The sequence below is a fragment of the Camelina sativa genome, chromosome 16, assembly GCF_030686135.1.
Source record: "Camelina sativa cultivar CO46 ecotype springtype chromosome 16, ASM3068613v1".
In the NCBI taxonomy this organism is placed as follows: domain Eukaryota; kingdom Viridiplantae; phylum Streptophyta; class Magnoliopsida; order Brassicales; family Brassicaceae; genus Camelina; species Camelina sativa.
In genome coordinates, this window is record NC_141895.1 from 27908267 (window position 1) to 27930024 (window position 21758).

General features: G+C 37.0%; 7 protein-coding genes across 10 annotated transcripts; 4 read left to right on the plus strand and 3 right to left on the minus strand.

The window, feature by feature from the left end:
• Positions 1-394: 394 nt before the first annotated feature.
• LOC104703335 (lysophospholipid acyltransferase LPEAT1) lies at positions 395-3335 on the plus strand. 2 transcript variants are annotated; one of them, XM_087490876.1, is made up of 9 exons: positions 395-1120; positions 1462-1587; positions 1695-1732; positions 1855-1919; positions 2099-2167; positions 2247-2380; positions 2483-2623; positions 2732-2795; positions 3090-3335. In XM_087490876.1, the coding sequence occupies exons 1-9, from the start codon at positions 611-613 to the stop codon at positions 3107-3109; spliced, it is 1167 nt and encodes a 388-aa protein (XP_087347002.1). In that variant the 5' UTR covers positions 395-610; the 3' UTR covers positions 3110-3335. The 2 variants fall into 2 exon arrangements, with proteins under 2 accessions (XP_087347002.1, XP_087347001.1); XM_087490875.1 differs by lacking the exon at positions 3090-3335 and having other exon boundaries at positions 2732-2957.
• Positions 3336-3346: 11 nt separating this feature from the next.
• On the minus strand, positions 3347-4887 carry LOC147926039 (protein HEADING DATE REPRESSOR 1-like). 2 transcript variants are annotated; one of them, XM_087490877.1, is made up of 3 exons: positions 4447-4887; positions 3821-4152; positions 3347-3736 (listed from the first exon to the last, which is right to left on the minus strand). In XM_087490877.1, the coding sequence occupies exons 1-3, from the start codon at positions 4571-4573 to the stop codon at positions 3545-3547; spliced, it is 651 nt and encodes a 216-aa protein (XP_087347003.1). In that variant the 5' UTR covers positions 4574-4887; the 3' UTR covers positions 3347-3544. The 2 variants fall into 2 exon arrangements, with proteins under 2 accessions (XP_087347003.1, XP_087347004.1); XM_087490878.1 differs by having other exon boundaries at positions 3898-4152; positions 4447-4792.
• An 803-nt stretch (positions 4888-5690) lies between these two features.
• Positions 5691-9800, plus strand: LOC104752418 (uncharacterized). Its single transcript, XM_087490879.1, has 7 exons — positions 5691-7203; positions 7310-7499; positions 7765-7868; positions 7992-8088; positions 8192-8493; positions 8646-8951; positions 9204-9800. Exons 1-7 carry the CDS (start codon positions 5851-5853, stop codon positions 9555-9557), a joined length of 2706 nt encoding a protein of 901 aa, XP_087347005.1. The 5' UTR covers positions 5691-5850; the 3' UTR covers positions 9558-9800.
• An 865-nt stretch (positions 9801-10665) lies between these two features.
• On the plus strand, positions 10666-11778 carry LOC104752420 (chaperone protein dnaJ 8, chloroplastic). The gene is given in 4 exon segments (XM_010474550.3): positions 10666-10859; positions 10862-11010; positions 11176-11244; positions 11384-11778. Coding segments are annotated over 4 exon segments (444 nt in total). The 5' UTR covers positions 10666-10816; the 3' UTR covers positions 11567-11778.
• Positions 11779-11914: 136 nt separating this feature from the next.
• Positions 11915-14986, minus strand: LOC104752419 (vacuolar fusion protein CCZ1 homolog B). The gene is made up of 10 exons (XM_010474549.3): positions 14596-14986; positions 14198-14393; positions 13945-14038; positions 13686-13869; positions 13496-13605; positions 13316-13411; positions 12738-13163; positions 12495-12650; positions 12176-12390; positions 11915-12076 (listed from the first exon to the last, which is right to left on the minus strand). The coding sequence occupies exons 2-10, from the start codon at positions 14377-14379 to the stop codon at positions 12046-12048; spliced, it is 1494 nt and encodes a 497-aa protein (XP_010472851.1). The 5' UTR covers positions 14380-14393; positions 14596-14986; the 3' UTR covers positions 11915-12045.
• Positions 14908-17511, plus strand: LOC104754042 (magnesium transporter MRS2-10). Of its 2 annotated transcripts, XM_087490880.1 has the most exons (5): positions 14908-15566; positions 15735-16352; positions 16438-16899; positions 17008-17055; positions 17142-17511. In XM_087490880.1, the coding sequence occupies exons 2-5, from the start codon at positions 15756-15758 to the stop codon at positions 17370-17372; spliced, it is 1338 nt and encodes a 445-aa protein (XP_087347006.1). In that variant the 5' UTR covers positions 14908-15566; positions 15735-15755; the 3' UTR covers positions 17373-17511. The 2 variants fall into 2 exon arrangements, with proteins under 2 accessions (XP_087347006.1, XP_087347007.1); XM_087490881.1 differs by having other exon boundaries at positions 15080-16352.
• Positions 17512-20735: 3224 nt separating this feature from the next.
• LOC104752421 (GAG1At protein) lies at positions 20736-21719 on the minus strand. Its single transcript, XM_010474551.2, has 2 exons — positions 21445-21719; positions 20736-21102 (listed from the first exon to the last, which is right to left on the minus strand). The coding sequence occupies exons 1-2, from the start codon at positions 21602-21604 to the stop codon at positions 21011-21013; spliced, it is 252 nt and encodes an 83-aa protein (XP_010472853.1). The 5' UTR covers positions 21605-21719; the 3' UTR covers positions 20736-21010.
• Positions 21720-21758: the final 39 nt, after the last annotated feature.

A 21758-nucleotide genomic window follows, 5' to 3' on the forward strand; every position in this document is an offset into this window, starting at 1 on the left:
AGGGTTCTCAATTTCTAACCTTATATAGCACATCAATTCGGAAAAAAAAATATTATCCAAGAAGATAGATAAATGTGTATCAAGAAATTTATATCCAAATCAAACAAGGATTTTTTTTTTCCCGTTTGGATAAGAAAATAAATCTATAACTATATATAAAAAAAAATTAAAATAAGATGGGAGAAATAACAGGAAAAATCTCATTGACATTATCTGGAAAAATAAATTATAAGATTTGCGAAATTCTGCAACAAGAAGTAACAGTCGTGGTCCGATTTTGTTCCAACTAATTCATCCAACGGTTAAGATAGATGAGCGTATATTAAGTTAAGATGCACGTTGTTCCAGCGAATTAGAGCACTTTGTTAAGTTTCATGTGTTTACCTTTTACGGCGAATCTACGTGTGCGCGAAAGCTGAAATCTTCACAAGAAATCTAGAGACGACGAGGAGGAGAGAAAAGGATGACACTTTCTTCTTCAGATCCATCTTCCAACACGAACCCACTTTTCGTTGTGTGATTTCAATACCTGAAGAAGCCCTTTCTTTCATTGAAAAAAAAAACAAAAAAGATTAGATTTTTTTAGGTTTAGGCGAATAGAAGAAGAACAATGGAATCAGAGCTCAAAGATATGAATTCGAATCCACCTTCGAGCAAAGAGGAACGGCCCTTGCTGAAATCAGAATCCGATTTGGCTGCTGCCATTGAAGAGCTAGACAAAAAGTTCGCACCTTACGCGAGGACGGATTTGTATGGGACGATGGGTTTGGGTCCTTTTCCCATGACTGAGAAGATTAAGTTGGCTGTCGCAATGGTGACGCTTGTTCCGCTGCGGTTTCTTCTCTCTATGAGCCTCTTGCTTCTCTATTACTTGATTTGTAGGCTTTTTACGCTCTTTTCTGCTCCTTATCGTGGGGCAGAGGAAGAGGAAGAAGAAGGTGGTGTCGTTGTTCAGGAAGATTATGCTCACATGAGAGGATGGAAACGTACTGTTATCGTGAGCTGTGGGAGGTTTCTCTCTAGGGTTTTGCTTTTCGTTTTTGGGTTTTACTGGATTCATGAGACCCGTTTGGATCGTGACTCACTCATGGATCCCAATCCTAAAACTACTTCTGTAGAGGTATAAACTTAGCTACGTCTGCAAGATTTTATGCTATGATTAGTTTTTGTGTTTGTATAGCGTGGTAGGAACTTCTAGTACTGGATAGTTAGTTATTAGGAACCTCAAGTGTTGTCAGACTTTGCTGTAAGGAGATATAATAGTTTAGAGGCAATTTATTGGTAGGATTCTAGCTTGGTACGACAATGTTGGCTCAAAGGAGAAGTTAGGTTGCTGTACCATTTATTAAGATGGTCCTTGCTTGGGACCTCTTTTTTTCCTGAAATTGATTCAATTATTAGTTCCCACTGATGGCTTGACGTTTGCCTTTTATCTTAATTTGTTCTCTCTTTTGGCTGCAGATTAGCCAGAAAGGGGATGCCGCCACGGAGGAACCTGAAAGACCTGGAGCCATTGTGTCCAATCACGTTTCGTACTTGGATATTTTGTATCATATGTCTGCTTCTTTTCCAAGTTTTGTCGCCAAGGTTAGTTGATAGATATATACTCTTTGGTAGCTCTGTAAAACTGGGTGTCGTTTTGGCAGTGGCATTAACATTTCTTTCTGTTTTCCCTCATGATTTTGATGCTGAAGAGATCAGTGGGCAAACTTCCTCTTGTTGGCCTCATTAGGTGAGTTGTGAATGAAAAAATATTTGTACCTCATCTCAACTTCTAAGTGTCCTTGTTTCTGTTATTTGTTTGTATTGATTATCTCACACTTGGTTATATCTTGTTTCGTTGTTTTCTGACAGCAAATGCCTTGGTTGTGTCTATGTTCAACGAGAAGCAAAATCGCCTGATTTCAAGGGTGTATCTGGTATGTGATTCGTACAAGAAAAACAATCTTCAGCTAGTGTATTTTTTCCTAGTTTTACTTCCATTTGTTGGTAGTCTGTGTTATGCAATTGATAATTAAGAAATTTATGAGCCTAACCTCTGATTCTACTATAAATAGTTGTCATACTATATATCTAACCACTATTCTTATCTTTGCAGGCACTGTAAATGAAAGAGTTCGAGAAGCTCATAGGAACATATCTGCTCCAACTATTATGCTTTTTCCAGGTTCAATATTGCTCTCGTAATCAATTTGTCTACCAAACCATCATTGTTTCCTTAAAACTTCTGTTTGCGCTCACTGCAGAAGGAACAACTACCAACGGAGACTACTTACTTACATTCAAGACAGGTGCATTTTTGGCTGGAACTCCTGTTCTTCCGGTGATTTTAAAATATCCTTACGAGCGCTTCAGCGTGGCATGGGATACAATATCCGGGGTGAGTATTTCTTATTAAAAAATTTGCGGTTTTCTCAGAAGTTCCGCTTCTAAACAGGTTTTGTTTAGGTGAGTTACAAGAATCGTGTTTCTTGTTTTGCAGGCACGCCACATCTTATTCCTTCTCTGTCAATTCGTAAATCACTTGGAAGTCATACGGTTACCTGTATACTACCCATCACAAGAAGAGAAAGATGATCCCAAACTTTATGCTAGCAATGTTCGGAGATTAATGGCCACCGAGGTATTGCTTTCCCAACTGCAGTAAGACTTGACCTGTATATATATACTTTTGGCTTGTGTGTTATTGCTCACCAACGTTTGGTTGTGCTTGTCTTTCTGTTGCTTTCAGGGTAACTTGATTTTATCGGATTTGGGACTTGGCGACAAAAGGATATATCACGCAACTCTCAATGGTAATCTTAGTCAAACCCGTGATTTCCATCAGAAAGAAGAATGAAAATTTACTGGCCTGACAATGTTTGTAATGTAGTAGTCATTACCAAAAAAACAACCATGCCTGTGATTGAATGAATAATGGATCTTTGATGATAATAAAAGCCAAATGTTTGATTACACGACTCAGGCTTTCTATCTGTCTCTTTAACTATTGTGTTATAGTGAGTTTTCAATAAATCAGAAAAGAGGCTGTGGATGGGATGGAAAGTTTGGGCATGTAAATCTGAAGCATCTCTTTCGTGTTCGTGCAGGTTTGTTTTGCAAAAGCTAATATGGACACTCGAAATTCGTGGTCCGTATATTTCATTTATTCATAGGAGAAGGAAACACTTTTAACACAACTATACAGAGAATACATCTCATTTCTGAAACTTGTATTTCTTTTTTGGTCTCTGTTTCTATCTGAAGCAACTTTAGACACACACATACACACACAGCAAATAGTTCTTCGTCCTCTTAAGAACTTCAATGATTTAATCGAATGTCAGGTTCAAATCTTGCAGGCGAATTCAAAACTTAGAATATATAATGTTCTTGATTGATTTTGTTCTAACAGGAGGGAACAACGGTAGCTTAACCAAATAATACATGGTACTAAGCTTCTTTCCTTCTTCCTTATGGACGAGACGAGACACAAATCTACAAAAGAATAAACAAACAGAACAGTGCTATTATAGGGTGGCACATAACTTTGCTGAAAACTAGCTTAGGGTTCTTCAGCTCCTTCTTCATCTTCTTGTATCATGTTCACAAGCATATCGACTTGCTCTTTTAACATAGTGTTCTCTCTTTCAATCTCTGTCCTCTTGCTTCTCTCTTGTAGCAGCTGAAGTTGCAGATGCTCTAAGCACCGTGAATCCTCTTCTAGCTGCTCGTTTAACCCATCTATCTCTCGATCCTGTCATAATCCCTTAATAAAAAAATCCCCAACAACCACAAAACATGAGCAAAAAACCTGCACTATGTATGGTTTAAGTTTTACCTTTCTGTTCATTTCTTGGACAGCGATTCTTCGCATGCTCTCAACTACATCGACATTGACAAGCTTCCTCTTCTTACCAATCAACCAGCCTTTAGGGTAGTTGGCAGCCTCGAAATCTGGCGGTGGCAACAAGGAATCAGCCGCTGTTGGTCGCTTTCCGTTCAAGTTTGTAATGGGTTCAAGTGGCTCAAAGAGAGCTTTTCTTTTCTCGGACAGAATAGGAGTTGTGGTCATTGGTTCCCCAACTTTCTCGGTCTCCATTGCCGTTACCTCGTTCTTCTCCGGTGTGGCCTCCATGATAGCCTCGGGTGTCTTGTCTGGGTTCACCGATGCTGGAACCAAAATAGCTAAAGCTTTGAGTTCCAAACTCACATGCAAACGGATCAGAGCAATTTACTAAAGTTATAAAAGTTTTTGATTATCCAAGCTAAAGCTCCATGTGGAGATCTCTGAGCACATACTTTGAGGAGACAGGTCACAGAGAGCAAATTCAAGCATGGCTTACACGATTGGTACTATCAGAGTGCTTAAAAGCCCAAATCTTTCAGACGAGAAATAGAAAGGGTAGCTAAAAAAATAATGGATGGGTCTCTGAGAAAACAAGAAAGAGAGGAAAAGAAGAGAACCTGATCTTTTCCTTGATTTCCACGCGATCTTGGTGGTAGAGACAGGGAAAAAACCTCCGACAAGACCATCACTGACTGTCTTGTTTGTCTGCGTATTCTCTTTCTCAAATCCAACCCCTTTCTCCATCTAATCTCTAATCTGAAAAAACCCACACAAGAATTTTGGAGAAGGAGAAGATGATAACGTACAAGGGATCGATATCCGAAGAAAAGAGGGCTCTCTGTTAGAATTCAGTTGAACGGTAATGATTTGGCGTTTTGGTTACGACTACGAAAAGGCTTTTGCTTTGTGCTTCAGACTTGTGACTTCTTAATTGTTTTTCCTTTTTTTTTTTTTTTTTTTTTTTTTGTTGTTGTCTGAAAAATTTAGAAGTCGAAAAAAATAGTTGTCTTATCGTATTCTTCTTACGTGGGACCTTTTTCCCTCTTTATTCCACAGCTAATTTTTCATTCATCCTTTTTATTTATTTATAGATTCTACAATTCATCTTTAATCCTTTCGTAAATTGAAAAGAAAAAATTGCGGAAAATATTACTAAAGTTTATTAAGGATGTACTATTGATTATGATCCACAGGTCTCCTCTCGGCACAGTTCTTGCTTTGTTGATTAAACATGATAACTTTCTTTTTTCAACTCTAGTCAAGGACTCAAGGTAATATTATAATCAATGACCGTTGAGACTTATTCAAAATAATGTGCTTTGATTTGTTCAGAATACTAATATATATTAATTAATAAAGTTTCGTTTGATCATTTTTGTGTCATTCAAAACCTTTTTTGTATCTCTTGAAATAAATTTACCATGTAACCAAGAAAAATATAGAGTACAAATTATTTTACCAAGAAATTACTTGTTTGTAAATACACTAATGTACAAATTATTTTACCTAGTAGTATATTTTTGGGGGTCAACATTAGGTGGTCTTAGAACGAGAATCAAATACAGTGAAAATAAAATTTGGAATTAGGTGAAAGCATATGCCACACGATACATGGCATCTTTCTTAAAGTTAGTAATTCTTGGAATTCGCAAATATTCGGATTTGATAACTCACATTATTATTATTCTCAACAAAACAAAATAAAATGTACTCTTTGGACTCAGGTGTAACCAGGACAAACCCTCATACAAATTTGGGCCCTGACCCATTAGGCTTATATTTTACTTTTCGTATCGACCCGTCAACGGTCCACCCAAGATTAAGATTAAAAATGTACACATTGTGCCGTTTTGAGCATCGATAAAAGGACATCGTGTCGGCGTAACAAAAACCCAAATAGAAGAAGATTTGTCTCCCCCACCAGTTTCTCTCTCTCTCTATCACTTTTTGCTCGCCCGCCGATTCAGATCTCTCTCAGTAGGGTTCTTGCTTCATTCGCAGTTCGATTATTTTCTCCATCTATGGGTAGGCACGATAGTTCCTCCGAGGAAGACGAGAGAGTTAGAAGAAGGGATAGGAGAAGACGAGAGAGAAGCCCTGATGTTATGCGATCGAGGATCGAGACTGAAGATGTTTCTCGTCGTCCTAGGGTTTCTGATGACGAGGACCACAAGAGCTCGCGACGAGATCTCGAGATTGGTGCTGGTTTCGTCGATGTTGAGAGGCGCCGTGGAGATAATAAGGTCAGAAAAGAGACTTCTTCTGATGATGAGGAATTAGCCAGACGAAGAGAAGCAGGCTCTGGTTATGATGATGATAGAGGTAAAGGAATTGAGGTAGATAGTGATGCTGATGGTGAGAGGAGGGTGGTCAGTAAGGGAAGAATTAAGGATAGGGTTAGAGCTGACACTTCTTCTGATGAAGATAGTGGTAAGCATCTTTCAAAGGATACTGAAGATGGAAGAAATACTCGTAGAGGTTTGGAAGATGAAGATGCTGATGTACGGAGAAGTAGGAAGAGAAGCCCCAGAGTTATGGAGAAACAGGGTAGAGAGAGGAGTCATAGGGGTAGTAGAGTCCTAGCAGATAAACCTTCTGATGAAGAAGATGATAGGCAGAGGAGTAGAAGAGGTAGGGGAGAAAGAAGCGAGATGAAACATAGGGATCATCGAGCATCTGACGACGATGAGGAAGGTGAGATTAGGAGTGAGAGAAGAGGAAAAGAGAAAATTGATAGAGGTAATGAAGGTCTCTTAAAGAGGGATCGGAGGGACAGAGACTTGAATGATGGGCATGAGAATGGGAGTCGGCGTAGAGAAATTGAAAGAAGAGATAGGAGTCGGAGGGACGATGAAAGAGACAGGAGACACAATGATAGATATGATAATAGTCAAAGGGACAAGGTGAGAAAGGAAGATAGCAGTAAAAGGGAAGAGAAGATTGAGGTTCCAAAGCCCAAGTTGGCTGAACTCAATCCGTCTGAGAGCAATGCTATGGCCTTGGGAAAAACAGGAGGAGTTTATATTCCTCCATTTAAGCTAGCACGCATGATGAAGGAGGTGGAAGATAAGAGCAGCGTAGAGTATCAACGGCTTACATGGGATGCTCTCCGTAAAAGTATTAATGGGCTTGTGAATAAGGTTAATGCTAGCAACATCAAGAACATAATCCCTGAACTGTTTGCTGAAAATCTCATCAGAGGAAGGGGACTTTTCTGCCGTTCATGTATGAAGTCTCAAATGGCTTCTCCTGGATTCACTGATGTCTTTGCAGCTTTAGTCGCTGTTATTAACGCCAAATTCCCTGAAGTTGCTGAACTTCTTTTGAAAAGGGTCGTTTTGCAGCTAAAGAGAGCGTATAAGCGTAACGACAAGGTTTGTCTTATTTTTTGGCTTTCCGAATTTAAAAGTTTTCTCAACCATTTTGATTTATATATATATCATATTTATACATTGTTATGTATCATATTTGTTTTGGCAGCCTCAATTGCTTGCTGCTGTAAAATTTATAGCACATCTAGTAAACCAGCAAGTCGCTGAGGAGATCATAGCACTTGAGTTACTTACTCTACTTCTGGAATACCCAACTGATGACAGTGTCGAGGTGGCTGTTGGGTTTGTGACGGATTGTGGTGCGATGCTTCAAGACGTTACACCAAAAGGATTGCATGGTAAAAATCCTTTCAACCTCTCTTTTTGTTGGATAGAAATTGTTTTGTTATGTTGAAGAAACATTAGACTATATGAATTTACACTTAATGCATCTATTTCTTTCAAAAGTCAAATGACAATTGGAAAAGGATGATGTGGAAATTTGGTTGTGTGTCTTAGCTCTTTCATTTCAAACTTCAACAACTTTTCATGGCATACATGCTCTATATTTCCACCACTCTTCCTTTTATTTGTGTTCCTAAGCTCTTCCAGTTGTTAATTCAGGGATTTTTGAGCGGTTTCGTGGTATACTGCACGAGGGAGAGATAGATAAGAGAGTTCAGTACTTGATTGAAAGTCTCTATGCTACGAGGAAAGCGAACTTTCAGGTAACATACTCCTTGATTCATTGAGTTTGAATCTGATATTATGGGGTTGTGGTTGATATAACAGTATGCTTATTGTCATGGATAGCATAATGCTCATAAATCTTGTTGACGGTTTACTTTCAGGGACATCCGGCCGTTCGTCCTGAGCTAGATCTTGTTGAAGAAAAATATTCACACGATATCTCTCTTAGTCAGGAAATTAATCCTGAAACTGCTCTTGGTAAGCTTCGTATTGTATTTAAATTTTACCCCATGCTTTAGAGAGAGGTTACTATTTTGGAATTACCGAAACAGCTCTTAATTCTACATTTATCTGATTGCAGATGTTTTCAAACCTGATCCTGACTTTGTTGAGAACGAAAAGAAATACGAGGCGCTGAAGAAAGAGTTACTCGGTGAGGAGGAGTCTGAGGATGAAGATGGCTCTGATGCTAGTTCAGAGGATAATGATGAGGAGGAAGATGATTCTGATGAAGAAGATGAAGAGCAAATGAGAATAAGAGACGAGACAGAGACTAATCTTGTTAATCTTAGGAGGACAATCTACCTGACCATAATGTCCAGTGTTGATTTTGAGGAAGCTGGTCACAAATTACTTAAAATTAAGCTTGAACCTGGTCAAGAGGTAACTTCTTCCAAACTCTGATAATCTATACTTACCTGTGCTTCTTTTACTTTTATGTTTTATTGTTTAATTTGATATCAATCCATCTTAAAATCTGTGACTTGCTGGAAGTACACAAGTCTTATAAAATTCTTATCTAATCAACGTTGCAGATGGAACTATGTATAATGCTCCTGGAGTGTTGCTCTCAGGAGAGAACTTATCTGCGTTACTACGGGTTGTTGGGTCAACGTTTCTGCATGATCAACAAAATTCATCAAGAGAATTTTGAGAAATGCTTTGTTCAGCAGTATTCCATGATTCACCGTCTTGAGACAAACAAGTTGCGTAACGTGGCCAAGTTTTTTGCCCATTTACTGGGCACAGATGCTCTCCCCTGGCATGTGCTTGCCTACATTCGGTTAACTGAGGAGGACACAACTTCCTCATCTCGTATCTTTATTAAGATCCTTTTCCAGGTAACTAGAATCCTCGAACCTCATTTCACCATTTCATGAAACTCATTTTACTATGTTCAGAGCTGCTTATCTCATTAATTTGATTAGAGATAGGTTGATGTGATTGATTAATTACTTGTTCATACTATTCATTATCAAACTATGGATGTATTGCTTCACAATTAGGACTCTGCTGATAAAGTTTGTGAAGGTGGAAATTGGTTTTTTTGAGACTGTTGTGCTGATTTGGTTACAATTTTGCATGGATTGCAGGAATTATCAGAACACTTGGGGATAAGGCTGCTAAATGAGAGGCTTCAGGATCCAACGATGCAGGAATCACTTGAATCTATCTTCCCTAAAGATAATCCAAAGAACACGAGGTTTGCAATCAACTTCTTTACATCCATTGGTCTTGGAGGCATCACAGAGAACCTGAGAGAGTATCTGAAGAACATGCCACGCCTGATCATGCAACAGCAGAAGCAAGTTGCGGAATCAGAATCAGGATCATCGTCTGGATCTGACAGTTCTGGTTCTGACTCTGAATCTGAGTCAGAATCATCCTCTTCTTCTAGTTCGGATGAAAGCGACAGAGAGAAGAGGAAGCGAAGAAGAAGAGCTTGAAACCTGTGTTTGGCTTGTTTGTCTCTACCAAAAATTCTTGAAAATTTCACATCTTGTTTTGGATTATTCAACTAGAGTTTACATGAGAACTCAGTGAGCAATCATCCTGTTCTGTTCCTTGCATATCATCTACATATTAAGCTGATAACAAGAGAGACTAGCTAGACAATCAATGTTGTGAACGGAAATGTTTTTTTTTTCTTGTGTTGTCTTCTTCAAATTTCAAAGAACGTCGTTTATGTAGCTTGCTGTGTTTTTTCTTATAGGGAAAATTAGCTAAGTTCCATATAATAGCTTTGTGTACTACTAAACGTCTAAACGTAATATCAGTTGTACTAAACTGTGTAGATGAATGTGATATTATTTTGGTACATTTTGTGATCCAAATTTATTTGCGTGATTTGATGAGATATTTTTGAAGTATCAAATTGTGAAGGAATCTTTTTCCGTATATTAGTTCTTCAAATGATTTTGGATAAGAACGGATATTACCATCGGTCTTTATTTCTGATTTGAAAGTCAATATATCATCACTATTTTAAAGAAACAAATATCTACAAAAATGATTTCTTCAAAGTAATCTGAAAGTATTACTGTGGTAAAAAAACGTCTCAATTCGTGCTAATGGTTCTTATATTTGTTTCTAAAAAGAAAAAGAAAACAGAAAACAGATCTTGGGTGCTATTAGTTTTGTGTGAAACTAAACTAAACTAGTACCCACAGGAAACTAAAACATACTTAATTAGTAAAGAAAAACTGAATAGTACTTTGATTAGAATTTAAAAAACATGCAAGTACCAACCTGTCAACCATTTTCCTTCTTCTTTCACATTTTGTTAAAAAAAACACACACCAGATTTTAGACCTCAAAACAAAACACAGTAGATGCCTTTTTTATTTTATTTTTGGATAATAAAATTAACATTTTTTAAAAAACATAATAACAAAAAAGTAGGAGTGGATAATTTTTTATATTTAAGAATAGTAAAAGAACAAAACACTTGGCCGTAGAATCGGTAGCGTTATGGATAAGGACACTTTGAGATGACAAAAGAATGAGTCACCGCTCAGTTCCCTTTATAAGTAATCGTTTCTTCTCTCTTTCTCTTTTTATCCAATCCATTAAATCATCCTAAAATCCATTATTAAACAAACCCTTCCCAATAATTAAAAAAAAAACTCTCCCTTTATTTCACTTTCTACAAATCATAATCTTTTTTGAATTATCTGCTTGATTCCAATCTTGTGAACCTCTAAACATGACTATTGCTTTGACGATCGGAGGAAACGGATTCTCGGGTCTACCAGCAGAAGAAAGGACACAAAGATGCTCAACAGAACAAAAGTCGTTTGTTCTTCATCTTCTGTAATGGATCCGTATAAAACTCTTAAGATCCGACCCGATTCATCTGAATACGAGGTCAAGAAAGCTTTCAGACAACTCGCCAAAAAGGTTTGTCCTTTTTTGGATCTGTGATGAACCTTACCTTGTTGCATATTAAAAAACAAAAAAAAAAACAAAATATTCGATTTTGCTTATCTGGGTTACTTAAATCTGATATTTTTTAAAAAAATTTATTCTGACGGATTTTTTTTTTTTTTGATTTGATTGTTGCAGTATCATCCTGATGTTTGTAGAGGAAGCAATTGTGGTGTACAGTTTCAGACGATCAACGAAGCTTACGATGTAAGCGTGTGTTTACATGTGAAAACTACTTCTTATCTTTTTATTGGCTAACGTAAACTGATTTACTGTAATTTCGTTTTTTTTTGTAATGAAAATTATGAAAATTGATCTCTCTGTCTTTTGTTTTGGTAATATGAAGATTGTGTTGAAGCAAATAAAGAATCAGATGGAAGGGACGACGGAGGAATTTGAGCCGTTCGATGTATATGACGAAGGATTGAACGGAATGAATGATCCAGACTGCGACACGTGGGAGGAATGGATGGGTTGGGAGGGAGCAGGAACCCGTGACTACTCTTCTCATGTTAATCCTTACGCTTGATCATTCTCGACAAAACAAAACCAAAGATTCCCCCACTAATTTCGTAATCATCCAATTGTGAAAATGTTATGTATATAAATAACAACAATCAGAAAGAGAGTGAGAGAGACTTGGAGAAAGCACAATGTAAATTAGGTGAAATTTGTCTCCTCTAATGATTGCTTAAAGAAACAAATGTGAATAAAGTAATTTCTCCTTCGTTGTAAAAAAAATCTCTAAAATTCAGAATTGAAAGTGTTTTAGCTTTCCTGAATTTGCAAGTAATCTAATAAAGGATTAAAGTCTTTGTTCTGACTTTTTCAAACCGTCAAGGGTCAAGAGTCAAGTTCCACGTTTACTTTTTAGATGTGTAGACAAAAGCCACCAAATACTCTCATTCTTCTTCCTTGTAACGGTTTCTTTATAAACACATCTCAAAATACTTCAAAAACCTTTGCAACTTCTACAAGAATTTAAAACAAACAAAACAATTGCTGAATCTAATCCATAGAGAATGCTCCGCTGCAGTACCTGAAATAAATTTGCAACATCATTTCGTTTTTCTTTCTTAAAATTGGAAAACTCAATTCTTGGTAACTTTAGTACTAGTAACTTAAAAAAACTCAATACCTGTTGCTGAATCTTTGGACAGAGTCTGTAGCATCAAGAAGAGTCTCACTTGCCTTCTCTAAAGCCATGTGAAGCTCTTTACCTTTGCTTACACGCGCAATCGCCCAAGCGTTGTTCTTTGCCCGAATGCATATTTCCATGTCTTTCTCTTGCTTCGAGCGGCTCTTTTCTGTATCCACTTCTTCCCTTAGCTTGTTTAGTGCAAGCAAAGACTCCTACGTAATCAAAGACAACTTTGTGAGTTTGATACACTTTTTGTCTTCGTTATGCTACTAACGAGATTGCAGTATATGAATATGATTGATGGGAGTTCTCTCACCTTTGCTAGTGTTGCTACCTTTCCTGGTGGAGAAGCTCTCGAAACTTCCATGTCATTATCAACTAGCAAGTAACGGTAACCGCTTACATGGTAAGCGTTCTCACCGCCCCATCCTTTCGATAGCTTCTCTTCGACTTTCACGACTTTCGCCGACGCCTGCAAAAAATGCAAAGAGATGATGAGCTACGTAGTCCGAAAAGATTTTACAATGAAGCAAGAGAGGGTTTACAGAGATGAGCTAACATTTTCAATAAGTTGCTGCTTCACGAATGAGATGTCTAGTTCTCCATTAACAATTGCAGCGGTAGGCACGAGAAGAACTAAGGTGACACTCTTGTATTGATAAGTCACAAGGTAAAGTCTTTCTTGTGTCTTCTGTAGCAAAATTGTTGGGGTTGCATCTATACCCCATATATCAGTTACAAGAAACCCGTCTTTCCCTTTTGACCACTTATCGTGCTGCAAAGGTCTAATAACACGACCTGTGTTACTACCATTTCCTGAAGGCAATGTACCACTTGAACCACGAGGGGTGCCCGATGTAGATCTAGAAGAAATTTGAGGTGGAACGGATCCCTTGCGTAGATATGACCAGGAACTTGTGCCAGAGGATAGTGCGTTTGTGGTCAATCTCATGACAGAAAATGCAAACAAGTCGACGGTATCATCCTGACAAACCAGAGGGACATGAAAAAGACTAAAACGTTTAGTATTAGTGGACATTATATATAGTCTACACATACCACGACAGTTTAAGAATCTTATCAACTCAACAATATTGGCTAAAATGAATATTGCGAGTGAGGGATTTGAAAACATACAGGTGAGAGAGTTGTTGACACCAGTAGATCATGAAACAAAATCACAGAGTGGCATCGAACAGTCCCAGCACATGAATCTAGCACTCGGACGAGAGACTGTACATCTAAATAAATACTAGTCAAAATAGTGAACTATTGTGTTAGTTATTGTGAAACGGATCATCTGAGGGAGCAACAAACCTGAACTTCAAGTGCGGCATCTCTGGCTAGAGTTAGCATCTGAACTGTACCACGCTCTTTCAAAGTTTCACGGAAGGAAGGTAACTGATGTTTCTTACCAACAAAAAGATCTGCCCCAAAATAGAAAACCTATTGAAAAGTGCTATTACTCAGGGATTGAATGGGCTAAGATTTGGTGGATATTGCTTACCATTTAAATAGTCTGTGATGAATGGATACAAGTGCGATCTTATGAGTCCTCCAGTTGGTTCTTTTTCAAGCAATGCCCTAATAGACCCGTGAAACATAACAAAGAGAGAGTGCACTTCCTTCAGCACTCTCCGCAATGCATCAACCCTCCATACGGCTTCAATGTCCTTATTTTTCTCCACAACCTAGCAAAATCTTAGACAGATAAGATTTTGTTCTCTTTCTGCATATGAATAAAAGTGCGATTGAGAATGTTGTACCATGACCATCCATATATCGGGCTCGGCCTCATAGAAAACATGGGAATGTCTCTCTGCTTCTATTACTTCACAAGCTGCCTCCGGAGAGAAAAGTCTGCATTTATATTCCATAAACCACGTTGTCTCAGAAACACCCAAAAAATACAAGCAAAGACTAAAATAACACAAAAGACTAATAATGTGAGCATGAGACAAACAACAGCTAGAACATTTCTGTGAAGAATAGAAAAAAAAAAACACACTAGTAGCTGACCTGGTGAACGTGATAAGCCCTTCGCTGAGGCCTATAACGGAAAGCTGAGTCGAAAAGGTAAGATCAGGAGGATAGAAGAACAAGATCTTGTCCAATTCCTGACCTTCGTTTTGGCCTCTAGTCAAGTCAAAGACGCAAAGACGAAGGCTTTCACAAGTAGAGCTCATGGACGCCATTCCCATAGCTCATTCAACACCTTAAAACAAAAAAAAAAGCACATATTCGGAAATCAGGCAATAAAACTAACTAACTCTGTATCTTAAAGTTAAATCATCACCAGAGAAGGCTATAACTATTGAAGACAATTTAGTGAATTTACGATTTTGATCATTGCAAAGTTGATCAATTTCGTCTGAGAAAATAGCGAAATTCATATAAAATTAGGGGAAATTGATTACCTTTGAGAGGATGAACACAAAGAACAAAGTCCAATGATCGACCTAGTGGATTATCGCAATAAGTTCAATAAACGAGAATCGCAAAGTTGATGATATCTGATGATTGATTGTGGATTCAGATCGAGGCGAATCCTCCACAAAATGTTCGTTAGCAGCAAAACTCGACGTAGCGTGGTAGGTAGAGAGGAAAGGAACCAGGTAAAACGGGTCATACCGGGTCTAATAAATGGACTCGGGTCGTAGAGAGGAGGATCTTCAGATTCTCATCGGCTCACGTCATCATCAATTGTGTGTTTCCAATAATTCTCTCTCTTTTTTTTTTTTTTTTTTTTTTTTTGGTTTTAGATTTTTCTAACCGCACGTTGTCACCTTAACTATACCCCCTTCGAATAATTTGATTTTGTCTCCTCAAATCTATCTATGATTCTCTGTGAATGATCCCACTAACTGATGAATTTATTATGCATTAGTTAGCAATTTTATGATAATGGAATTGGAAGTTGTGTTAAACCGGTCAATCTCAGATGAGTCAGTCTACTACTAAACCAATATAAATTAGTTAAGAAGCATCGGTTTGCATTAACCTCTCTCTCTTTCTCTTTAATCCAAGTAAAGTATCCAACAACTCAGCCAAACCAAAAGTTTCTTACTTTTGCTTCTTCTTCTTCTTAGCATTTACTCAAACCAAGTCATTCATTCATTCAATCCCCTTTCGAATTTATAGTTTTTAGGGTTTCTTCGTCGGAGTTATTTTTGTCTGAATTTTTCTGTACTTTCTTTTGGTGGATTTTTCCTCTGTTTTATTGTCTCGAGATGATCCATCTGATTCTGCTATCCAAATACGATTCGATGACTCTTCGTGGGTTTTGAAAGTGGAAATTTTTATAACTCTGAATCGCTTTCTGATCCTTTGCCTTGTGTGATAAGAGTTACAACACCGAGATCGGTCTTGATTTCTTTTAACTGTAGAGGTTTGAAACTTCTTCCTCTACTTATATTTTGATCTGTTATTTGTTGTATACACTATTACTTAGCTGCTTCTGGTCTTTGTAAGTCATACCCTGCTTCTCTGCATTAGACAGATAGACCCTTGTAATTGTTTACTGCATCCTTGTGTACTTGATTCGGTTTTGTTTCAGTGTATCTGGAGATTGGCAACAATGTCTGAGCTCAAAGAGCGTTTGCTTCCTCCAAGACCTGCTTCAGCTATTAACCTTAGAGGGGATGCTGCAGCTTCTCGTCCTTCTCCATCAGGGAGACAACCTCTCCTTGGACTTGATGTTTTGGGTCTCAAGAAGCGTGGCCAAGGCCTCAAGTCTTGGATTCGTGTTGATACTTTTGCCAATTCTCAGCTCATTGAGGTCGATAAGTTCACTATGATGCGTAGATGTGATTTGCCTGCTCGTGATTTAAGGCTCCTTGATCCTTTGTTTGTCTATCCCTCCACTATCCTTGGCAGAGAGAAGGCTATTGTTGTTAACTTGGAGCAGATCCGTTGTATCATTACTGCTGATGAGGTTTTGCTCTTGAATTCCCTTGACAACTATGTGCTTCGGTATGTTGTTGAGCTGCAGCAGAGGCTAAAGGCGAGTTCTGTTACTGAGGTTTGGAATCAGGACACTCTTGATTTCAGCAGGAGGAGTCGGAGTAGGAGTTTAGACAATGTCTTTCAGAACTCATCCCCTGATTATTTACCTTTCGAGTTTAGGGCTCTTGAAGTTGCCCTTGAAGCTGCTTGTACCTTCCTTGATTCCCAGGTTAGTGATCGATTCAGAACTTAATTGAATTTAGTGTATGCTCTGCATTAATAGTTAGATTTTACTTTTAACCCTTTTTTTGTAGGCTTCAGAGTTAGAGATTGAGGCATACCCATTATTGGATGAGCTTACCTCAAAGATCAGTACTTTAAACTTGGAGCGTGCGCGTAGACTAAAGAGCAGACTTGTAGCATTGACGAGAAGAGTTCAAAAGGTTCGGGATGAGATCGAACAGCTAATGGACGATGATGGGGATATGGCGGAAATGTACCTAACAGAGAAGAAGAAGAGAATGGAAGGATCTTTATATGGTGATCAGTCTTTACCTGTTTACAGATCGAATGATTGTGTTTCTCTGTCTGCGCCAGTTTCTCCTGTTTCTTCTCCTCCTGAGACCCGTAGACTTGAGAAAAGCTTGAGCGTTGTAAGGAGCCGGCATGACAGTGCTAGGAGCTCAGAAGGCGCAACCGAGAATATAGAGGAGCTAGAGATGTTGCTGGAAGCATACTTTGTTGTCATCGATAGCACTCTCAACAAGCTAACCTCGGTAACATAAAACTAAAAACCGCATCTTTTTGTTCATTCATCATCTTGTTATTGAATAGCAGTTAAAAGCGGTTTATAATTATCTGCAACTCTCTTCACTCTTCTTCAGTTAAAGGAGTACATTGATGATACCGAGGATTTCATCAGCATACAGTTGGTATTCCCTCAAAAATCATGATCTTTGTCATACATATATCTTGTTTGCTTAGAAAAAACCATAAGAAAAATATTCGGAATTTGCAGGATAACGTACGGAATCAGCTGATCCAATTCGAGCTGCTGCTAACTACTGCGACATTCGTTGTAGCCATCTTTGGGGTTGTAGCAGGGATCTTTGGGATGAATTTTGAAATAGATTTCTTTGAAAAGCAAGGTGCTTTCAAATGGGTTTTGACCATCACTGGAGTGTGCGGCCTTCTCATATTTTTGGCATTCGTCTGGTTCTACAAACGTAGAAGACTCATGCCTCTGTGAAGACATAATAACTGCCCTGACACGTAGACGATTGTGTTTACTGTTTATGTTGCTTAAATTAATACATTAATCGTCTGTGACCTTTTTATATAAAGATGAAACAGTGTCATTAAGGATGAAATACAAATTACTTGAAGCACCTTCTTGAAATGAGAAAGAGAGAGAGTGAAGCATGTTTGGGAAGAGATCCCCAATTGTAATGACCATTTATTTCCCATTAAAGCTCTGGGATCAGTCTTTCACTCTCTTCATCACACACTCAACTCCTCTCACTTTGCTTTTGTCACAACATGCATGCATATGTGGTGCTCTTCTTTACCAAATCACTTTGCTTTCGGGAATGATTGGGAAACTCTTGAGCTAGTTTCCCAATCATTCCCAAATATCCCACCTTCACTTTTTACCTTCTTGCAGCTTTGTTAGAATCACTTTCATGAACTTCTTAACCTTACCATTCTTGAAGATAAATGAAACGACACCAAACATACAGAAGCAACAAGAAGGACCTTTAGAGTTTTAATATTCAAACTCTGATACATGGTCCTATGTATTATAGCAATTACTAGAATTTCATCTATGAATTGAGAGATGCAGACAGTTATATATAACTTATATATCAAACAAAAGTGATGCGACATGCCTTTCTCAGCATAAATTCTGCAAATGAAGAAAGAACAAGGGCAACATATATATTTCTTTTTGGAAGAACATGTGCCGGATGTCCAAAACTATATATGTTATGAACACTTTTCTCTCCGGGTAAAGAGTGCATTTTTCACAAATGGAAGTCTTGATGATAAGGTCTCTTGCTTCTTGATTCAGTTGGAAGGCTGAAGCAGTTAATAAGGTAACAAAAAATTGATTGTATTGTGAAAAGAACAATCTAGTGACTCACAATTTTATGCATGTAGGATTGCTAGGACATAGATAGGAGTCTGGAAGTTGTGGAGGGAAACCAGCTTTGTGTATTCCTTCTATATGTTAAAAGAACTTGTGAGCAAGATGCTCGCTCACTAACAAGATGCTCGTTTGACTGTTGTCTGTTGATCAGTTTGGGTTGACTATTGACTTTAACGAATTGACCAGTTATCCGTTTTTCGCCGTTTGAAGGTCATTCTCACTCAATTTATTTCAGATTTATAATATCTTTTGAAAGTTTTAATATTTATCATAAAAATTTAAAGCTAAAAACTTCTAATTTTTTAAAAAAAATTATAATATTTTAAAGTTCTAATTTTAAAGAAGATAAACTGTTAGAAATGCCTTTTTTTGATATACCTATTTTTTAAAATACATATTTTTTGGCTATTTTATTTTTGTTGTCTTTTACACAATTATTATATATTAAATTAACTTTTAACCATCATATTAATTAATAATATCATTTTTTGACCATTTTCATTTTTGTCCTCCATTTCTAATAGCCACTGTATTCGTCGATTTGAAAAATTGTCGAATTCATATAAAGAAAGATGGTAGGTTTTATGAGATGTATATGATTTAACCAAACTCGATCTCATAATGTATGGAAACGCTACTGTTGTATATCTGAAATTTGTGCAAAGCTAGTTCGTCTTGCCAATACACATAAATAGGTTGGCGGTAAAACATATCTATAACAATATTAATAATTTGAAATTATAATCCTTAGGACGTCCACCTAAACTATTAAACGACTAATCATGATCAGACATCTCTCTAATTAATATATTTTTAATTTTCTATATTAAGATACTTAAATATATATATATATATATATATATAAAAAAGAAATTAGTATGGAAGTAAAAGAAATTAGTCCCCTCAGTAAAAGAAATTAGTCCCCTCAGTAAATCGCATTGTCTTTAGAGGTACTTTTGGAGGTTCGGTCCTTTTGGAGGAGGTCCATCACCATATAGATTTTCTCATTTGGAACCTTTCCACAACATTTTATCCCATCCACCTCTACGGTCTTCTGGGAAGTACTTTAATAACTTTTCATTGACCGCCATCGATGTCAATTTTAAAAAATATCAAATTCCTAAAAAAATAGATGGTAGGTTTTATGATGTACGCGATTTAACCAAACTCGATCTCATAATGTATGGAAATGCTACTGTTGTATATCTGAAGTTTGTGCAAAGCTAGTTCGTCAAAAAATATCTTTTGATTCCACTTCCAACTCCATCTTTTCTAGAAAAAAAATTATGTTAAAAAAAGGGCAAATCAATTATACAAAAATATCTATTGCATCCACTTCCAACTCCATCTTTTTTTATTCAACTTCGGAACCCATTTCTTATGAGAGAAGGAGAAGAAGAGGATAGGTGGTAATTCTGTAACCCTAATGGCTTCTTTTGTTAGGATTTTTTATCCATAATTCCACACTAATTTAGTTGGGTTATATATATATATATATATATATATATATGGAAATAAAATAAACTAGTATAAAAGTAAAAGAAATTAGTCACCTCCTTAATTAACATTTTCTAATAATTTTTCAAAAAACAACTTATGGAAATTAGACAAATGTAAATTATATTATCGAATATATAAAAAATTATATTATTATATAGTGAAAATATTTTTTTTTAAATAAATATATTATTAAATTGAAACAGGCAATATATAATTTTTTTTGTTGGGATACTTAAAAATCCATCAATCATGTTAATTTGTATTTATTATGTGTATATCCAAAAAAAGGTTACCCTTAAATATTTCATTGTTATAAATCAGTAGTCTTTGGATAACTACATTACGATAATTCCCGGATGGAAGGAAGGTTTGATTCAGGAATTGTGAATATGACAGCTAATAGTGTTGAGCTGCAGCTGCTGCGCGAAAGGTTGATAATTTATCTTGCTTGATTAGTGGTTCTTATATCTTAGTGTATTTGTGCTACTAATGTATTGCAATTTTTAGACCGTCCATGTTGATCAAATGTGTTGTGCCTCAACTAGTCAACTATGAGTTGTATTTACATGGGAGGTACTTCAATACCTTTTAACTCTTGGTAATAATTAGTTTTATTTCACTCCAATAAGGCAAACTCTTGAGGTATGCTTCCTCAATCAAAAATAAAGGTCAGAATACATACAACCGCCGAAGCAGAAAAGATTAGCATAGAATCATCCTGGCGTCATGGCTCATAAGTCATAAGTCATTTTTATTGATAGTGTTGTGCATTAAATGAGTTTCTATCTGAGTATGCATGAGCCCAAGTGTAGTATTGCACCGTTGGGCGAAGAATACAGGAAGTAAACGTTGTGGGTGGCCTCATTCTTGTTAGAGTTTTGGTTCCAACAGAGTAAGAAAACAAGAGAAAAGACAGAGTCTGAATATATCACAATCTTGTATCGATTGTGATAAGAAACTCAGTATAAGAAAGAACTTTTTATTGTTCTCAAACTGTGGTTTTACATCCATGATACAATAGGTTTATATACGTAGCAAACAGACACAACAACTGAATAGATGTGTCTTGTGGTTTTATAACTAAACGACACAATTTAATCTAAAAGTCACGACTCTTAACATAAAATCAGTTATCGATCAACAATTCTTCCCATCTGGGGAACCATAGAGAAAGCTCTCTGGAAACACGTAAAAAAAAAAATAACTTGTGAGACTCTCTTTCACTGTAGACTCGATGCCTAGTTATCCGAGGATGAAGATGATGAGAGACGTGCTTTTCGAGCTTTATCGGCTTTTTCCAAGTAATCCTGGTGAGAACGATGCTTTGATCCTGAAAGAAACCCATGTTTTTTTAACCAAAATCAATTAGAGCCTAAAAAGGAACCGAACAAACAAGGAGATATACCAAAATGTCGGACACATATACCATTGAGAGATTCTAATCTAAGCAAACAAATACTGTGTGCAAATGAATCCATGCATGCAAAAGTGTATGATCCAAACAAGATAAACATTGTGACTGATTTTCTCATATATATAATCAATCTCCATTTGGTTCATTAAATCTATCACTTGGTTTGCATTTGCTATAAGAAATATAAAGTTTGAAGCTTTATTAAGTAGATTTATGAAATTCAAATCGCACACACAAAAAAAAAAAAGAAAAACAAACCTTGATTCATTAGATACCATGGGATTCCGAAGATGATGCTGATAATCCCAATCCCAGCCAAAACTTGTTTCTTCTCCCCACTGTAAACATAGTGCTCCATCTTCGCCCTAATTCCTCCTCCCAAATTTGAACCTCCATTGCTATTTCTATCATTTCCCATCTCACAATCTCTACTACGAATTCAGCTTCAACTTCTTCAATTCAGATTCCTTCTTCTTCTAGGGTTTATCAGCAATTGGATTTCTCCGAGAAACACCACCGTACCGTACCGTACCGTACCGTACCATCTCTATCTGAGGTTTTACACAAACATC

Bases quoted from the DNA above. Each gene is read 5' to 3' on its own strand.
- LOC147926039 (XM_087490877.1), bottom strand. From the start codon at position 4,573: ATGGAGAAAGGGGTTGGATTTGAGAAAGAGAATACGCAGACAAACAAG. The intron at 4,153-4,446 runs GTTCTCTTCTTT...TTTTGGTTCCAG, and splicing joins GAAATCAAGGAAAAGATCAG to CATCGGTGAACCCAGACAAG. The intron at 3,737-3,820 runs GTAAAACTTAAA...GGATTATGACAG, and splicing joins TCCAAGAAATGAACAGAAAG to GATCGAGAGATAGATGGGTT.
- LOC104754042 (XM_087490880.1), top strand. From the start codon at position 15,756: ATGTCTGAGCTCAAAGAGCGTTTGCTTCCTCCAAGACCTGCTTCAGCT. The intron at 16,353-16,437 runs GTTAGTGATCGA...CTTTTTTTGTAG, and splicing joins GTACCTTCCTTGATTCCCAG to GCTTCAGAGTTAGAGATTGA. The intron at 16,900-17,007 runs GTAACATAAAAC...ACTCTTCTTCAG, and splicing joins CTCTCAACAAGCTAACCTCG to TTAAAGGAGTACATTGATGA.
- LOC104752419 (XM_010474549.3), bottom strand. From the start codon at position 14,379: ATGGGAATGGCGTCCATGAGCTCTACTTGTGAAAGCCTTCGTCTTTGC. The intron at 13,164-13,315 runs GTATGTTTTCAA...CTGGTTTGTCAG, and splicing joins TGTCAACAACTCTCTCACCT to GATGATACCGTCGACTTGTT. The intron at 12,077-12,175 runs GTATTGAGTTTT...AATTTATTTCAG, and splicing joins GTCCAAAGATTCAGCAACAG to GTACTGCAGCGGAGCATTCT.
- LOC104703335 (XM_087490875.1), top strand. From the start codon at position 611: ATGGAATCAGAGCTCAAAGATATGAATTCGAATCCACCTTCGAGCAAA. The intron at 1,121-1,461 runs GTATAAACTTAG...TTTTGGCTGCAG, and splicing joins CTAAAACTACTTCTGTAGAG to ATTAGCCAGAAAGGGGATGC. The intron at 1,920-2,098 runs GTATGTGATTCG...TTATCTTTGCAG, and splicing joins TGATTTCAAGGGTGTATCTG to GCACTGTAAATGAAAGAGTT.
- LOC104752418 (XM_087490879.1), top strand. From the start codon at position 5,851: ATGGGTAGGCACGATAGTTCCTCCGAGGAAGACGAGAGAGTTAGAAGA. The intron at 7,204-7,309 runs GTTTGTCTTATT...TTGTTTTGGCAG, and splicing joins CGTATAAGCGTAACGACAAG to CCTCAATTGCTTGCTGCTGT. The intron at 7,869-7,991 runs GTAACATACTCC...GTTTACTTTCAG, and splicing joins CGAGGAAAGCGAACTTTCAG to GGACATCCGGCCGTTCGTCC.
- LOC104752421 (XM_010474551.2), bottom strand. From the start codon at position 21,604: ATGGGAAATGATAGAAATAGCAATGGAGGTTCAAATTTGGGAGGAGGA. The intron at 21,103-21,444 runs GTTTGTTTTTCT...GGTTTCTTTCAG, and splicing joins ATGGTATCTAATGAATCAAG to GATCAAAGCATCGTTCTCAC.